General features: G+C 35.0%; 1 protein-coding gene across 1 annotated transcript in view; it reads left to right on the top strand.

The window, feature by feature from the left end:
* Positions 1-5,345, top strand: part of LOC107723297 (SH2B adapter protein 3-like) — a 56,335-nt gene that overhangs the window by 45,731 nt on the left and 5,259 nt on the right. Inside the window, exons 3-4 of the mRNA XM_016531860.1 lie at positions 2,225-2,329; positions 4,671-4,765. Of these exons, the coding sequence (XP_016387346.1) occupies positions 2,225-2,329; positions 4,671-4,765 (200 nt within the window). The remainder of the gene's footprint in view (positions 1-2,224; positions 2,330-4,670; positions 4,766-5,345) is intronic.

Below are 5,345 nucleotides of genomic sequence, written 5' to 3'. Positions count from 1 at the left end.
GTTTCTGCCTCCACTCAAAATAGGCATTTTCAAAATGATATAATAAATCATCTGTGGAGTATTTTGAGCTGAAATTTCACAGACATATTCTGGGGACACCAGAGACTTATATTACATATTGTAAAAAGGGGCATAATATGTCTCCTTTAAATAACAAAAAAACTACAGCGCCATTGACTTTAGGCCAGGTTTTAGTTGGTCAATGGCGCAGTCTATTTCAGTTGCCTCAAAATAGCAACGCGCCAACAATGCGCCTGAACACACCTCGTTTTCAGACCAGCACGCCCATGAGCGCACAAATGGGCGCAAATGCATTTGCTATTTAAACAACGTGGCGCAGCATGTGAAAATCATTACTGCGTCAGGCTGAAACTAGCAAAAAACACTTGCGTCGCGCCTGGCGCCACATTGCGCCGGGTGTATGATAGAGCCCTAAGTCTTCTTTAGTATTAGTTCTTATAATTAGAATTCTTATAATACAGTATCAGAATTTCTGTTTTGTTAATTTTCTCTAAGATTAGTAGCAAGTTTCATGCATTTGTGAAGAGAAATGGAGAAGAGAAACCAATTGTCTGTTTTACCATGTATGTGTGTGGTATTTAATACTTCAATAACTTCTTGTTCTACTGGAATTAGTGCCGACGTGTGCATGTTTGTATGCGTATGTGAATGAGTCAGTGGTGTTTTCTGCTCTTCTCTGTGTGAGAGTTGACTGCAGTTCAAAGAGGAAAGATTGTAATATTACAGCACCATTGATCTGGCATGAGCCTGTGAAGCTATTTTAAGCCGTGATTCAGTCTGACTCACTCTAAATGACAGATTTCGTTTGAGAGAGAAAGAGCTTATTCAATCCCAAATCTTTGATGTGTCAGAATTGACGGGATACACTCTGGAAATTCCTGCAGCTCCGAGCGTCCGGATTCATTTGCAGCTATCACAACTTCCCGGAATCCGCTCTCATTTTTTCCCAAGGAGATTTGGTGTGTGTGTGTGTGTGTGTGTGCATGTGTATGTAGGCGTAGGTCGAAGGTTTCAGATCACGGGTCAATTGCTCTATTCTCTCTTAATTTCCAGATGAACATTCTTAGCTAATCCCAGTAGAACAAGAAAATCACCCCTCTCTTTTTTTCCCTGTCTCTGCTCAAACCCACACTGGACTACATTCATAGAGTATGTCATGTTCTAGAAATGTATGTTTTATCGATAATAGTTGTTGTTTGTCAGATTGTATATTTGAGTGTTTCATTATTATATTTTATTTATTTATAAAGAAACTTGTTTGGTTTTGTGTCAGTATGAGAGTCCACATCTATGGAAGCTTGTTTCCACCACGGGGTAAAAAAAATAGAAAGCCATTTGCAACTTTTCATCTTTTTTTTCTTGCAAATGTGAATTTATATCTCACAGTTCTGACTTTTTTTTCTCAGAATTGTAAGTTTATATCTGAATGTGTCAGAATTGTGATATAAAAAGTCACAATTTACCTAGTTTTACTATTTTATCCTGTGGTGGAAACAAGCTACCACAGGAAAGAAAAAACTGAATTGCGAGATGTAAACTCAGAATTCAGAGAAAACGTCAGAATTGCGAGATGTAAACTCAGAATTCAGAGAAAAAACTGAATTGCGAGATGTAAACTCACAATTCAGAGAAAAAGTCAGAATTGGGAGATGTTAACTCAGAATTCTGACTTTTCTACAAGGAAAAAAGTGCGATACAAACCCCTAATTGTGAGGGGGAAAAAGTCAGAATTGTGATATAAAAATGGCAATTACATCTTTTATTTTATTCAGTGGTGAAAACGGGCTTTCATTCAATTCACAGTTTATTGCTCAATGTCAAATTTTGCATTTGCGTTTAATTAGCAGACACTTTTATCTCACAAATGAGAATAATATAAACAGTAGAGATCAGTTCTTGAGTAATAAGTCTTATCATTCTTATAATGCAATGTCAGAGTTGGTTTTGTGGAAATCTGAAAAAGTTTAGTAGCAGGTTTCATGCATTTACAAAGAGAAATGGAGAAGAGAAACTTTTTCAAGACAAAACGTTGCTACCGTACAACAATTTAATGCATTTACAAGAGCAGTAAAAATATAAAGACAATATGCAAGCACAATATAAATGATAAAGAAGGTTTTTGAATTTATATATGGAATTAAATGTTCCTAAAGACATTATTTAACTAATTATTTTAATTTGTTGTGCTTTGTTGATCTTTTAGGACTACAAAATGCCAAAGCTCACTGTACCCTGTTCGGACATCCAAGAGATTCGACGCTGTAATCGCCTAGAGATGCCAGACAACATGAACACATTTGTCTTAAAGGTGAACAAAGACACACAGTCATGAATTACACACTGGTTCATTTTATTGATAAACTAATATATTTACCAGGCTGATTCATTTGGATGATATTAGGCCATTTTAAGATTGTGTATAGGCACGTCCTGTTTTCATGATGATTTTAGTGCAGATTTAAGTAAATATTGCATGCAATAAATCAATGGTCATTAAACTGTATTACATTTACATATAATTATGGAACTATATAATATATAAAGAAGGGTCCAAAAGTAAAATTTTTTAGGACCTTCACTCTATAATGTAAAAATTCATAAGAAATATTTCAGATTGTGCACTATTTTTAGGACTCGTTATCAAGTAAATGAGTGTCATTGATTATGTGACTCTTGTACAGTTGGTTCTTCTGTTGAAGCTCTCTGGAACAACTCAAATCATGCTGGAGAATATGATCATCAGGTTTTATAATACAATAATTATTAAATAGAAAAATGCAAAATAGAACCATTTTAACAACTTGTCATTTTTGGAACCCACTGTCATGATTAGTGGTCGACCAAAATGTGTTTTCCTTTGGTCTCTGCTGATATCTAGAGAGCAGTGGCTGATGGCCAATATAATGCAGTTGTTGATGGCAGCACCTTGTGTGGTGCAACAGGCTTTTCTCTATATAAAACTATATTATATTTATAACTAGATAAAAAAGTTTGTAGACAAACCTCAAGCTGGCTTGAAAAAGCCGAGCCAGAAAGTTTGAAGTAGTTTTAAAGTTTTAGTTGAAAGGTTTTCAGTTTTGCTTAAAACCAGCTAAAACTACAAAAGTTAGATTTAGAAAAGTAGCTAAAACCAGCTTTGCTTGAACATTTGGGCGGCGTTATGCAAATTTTCCCAGATCGTGACGTAGGTATGTGGGGGTGTGTTAGAACGAGCCGTTTTAGGTAGGTGTGGCTGACTCTGAAATTTTATAAAGAATATCTCTTTGGATTTGAGACTTTAGTCTTTGCAACTTTACAGATCTTCTTTATGCACCAAGAGCATGTAACACTCCAAAGAGAAAGGAAAAATTGAAATCGCATCATATGACCCCTTTAACAAATACCAGCTTAAAACCAGCTGTTTTAACAAAAAAAAAAAAACCCAGCTAAAAACCAAGCTAAAACCAGCTGATTTAGCAAAAAATGGCTGAAACCAGTTAAACCAGCTGATTTGGCAAAAAAACAGCTTAAAACAAGTTGATTCAGTAAAAAGCAAACAGCTAAAACCAGGTCATTTAGTGAAAACCAGCTAAACCCAGCTGATTTAGCAACAAAAGCTAAAAACCAGTTCAAACCAGATCATTTAGCAAAAAAAACAGCTGATTTAGTAAAAAAAAAAAAAACCCCAGCTAAAACCAGTTAAATCCAGATAGATAGATAGATGAGTTTGAATGAGTCTCAGTAGCTTAGAAATAGTACATAGATTGGCAGCTCAATTGAGTCTAATGGGCTTCAGTGTGTTTAGATTTGAATGTCTATCAGCTGGAGCTTGATGAGTCTTGGCTCATTTGAACATTCCGTCAATGTAAGTCTATGGGATTTTTCCTAGTTTTAATCGTCATTTTTAGGAAAACCGTAAGTCCGATCAGTTAGAAAAGATATAGCACACTAGTCAGATCAGTCTGAAGGTCTGACCCGAGTTTGGTGAATGTAGCTTGAAAGCTGTAGGAGGAGATACAATTAGAAATTTAGTCTAAGAAGAAAAATAATAATAATCTTAAATAGTAAATCAGTACGTTGGCTTTTTCAAGCCAACTTAATTACTATGCATGCAGTTTTTATGGCCTTATAGAATTTGGAATAGTAATTCTAAATGTATATATTTAAATAAAAGGTTTATATATGTAAATAAAAGCTTTTATGATGACTACATGGAATAGTATTTTGGAATGTATATATTTAAATAAAAGCTGTTATGACCTCATTATAATTGAGAAACCATAAACCTTTTACTAAAATGTACAAATCAAAAATCTAATCTAATTTTGGATTTATACATTTTAGTAATAGGTTTATATATTTAAATAAAAGGTTTTATGACTTAATAATAATTATTACTACATTTTATTTAATTTACATTTTTTTATTTTAGCATTTTTTTTCTAATCTTACTTCAAATTCACCACAAATATTGTAAAACATGATGCAGATAATAATCAAAAAGCAGTCAATTAATCGGCCCAAGCAGTAACTCAGTCAGACACTGTATTTGGTATGAATAAAAAAACATTTGATGAATCCCTCACCAAATGAGGTTCATTTCTAAATCTTTTATTTTCTTTTGTTCTGTTGGTTCATGTGTTTAGTTTTTTCCTCTGTTCTCCGCACAGGTTACTGGTCATCCGGGTAGTTTTATATTTGAGGCTGATAATGAGCAGCAGGTGAGCTCTTGGACCACAGAGCTCAGAGAATGCATCACCAGCAGGTGAGAGCGACGCTTTCTGCGTTTGAACTAAACTTATCTCTGAAGATCCCAGACATCTGCAAAAGTTCCTGTCATTCCCCTACTGAGAAAACCCACTCAGTTCCTCTTTTACACACATACATACACTCTCTCACACACACACACACACACACGCGCGCGCACACACACACGCGCACACACACACACACACAGAATAAAACAGCTCTATTTTAACAAAACTGAACTTAGTGCTACTGCTAAAGAAATCCACATAGTTTGAGTTCTCACATATTTTAGTATTTTTAAAAGTCTTAATTTAGACGTCAGTCGGTGTTCTGCACATGCTATGTCTTTCACAAAATGTGTGTTTGTTGTGTGTGTGTGCACGCATCTGTTTCATTTCCTTTTATTGGTGTGAAGGTACTGAGAACTCAAGTCTGTGTGAATATATCAATGTGAGTTTTAGGAAGAGAGAGAGAGAGAACGAGAGTGAGGTCTTCCTGTTATTCTGATTACTAAGAATCTCAAGAACTCGACTCAGCACATCTCATGGCCTCCTTTCTCTCCATGCCCCCTTCTTTCTTTTTTTTCTCTCTTTCGC

The sequence above is a fragment of the Sinocyclocheilus rhinocerous genome, unplaced genomic scaffold, assembly GCF_001515625.1.
Source record: "Sinocyclocheilus rhinocerous isolate Xijiao unplaced genomic scaffold, SAMN03320098_v1.1 scaffold665, whole genome shotgun sequence".
Taxonomy (NCBI): Eukaryota; Metazoa; Chordata; class Actinopteri; order Cypriniformes; family Cyprinidae; genus Sinocyclocheilus; species Sinocyclocheilus rhinocerous.
Note: the sequence above shows the minus strand (reverse complement) of the source record. Positions and strands in the feature narration are given on the sequence as shown.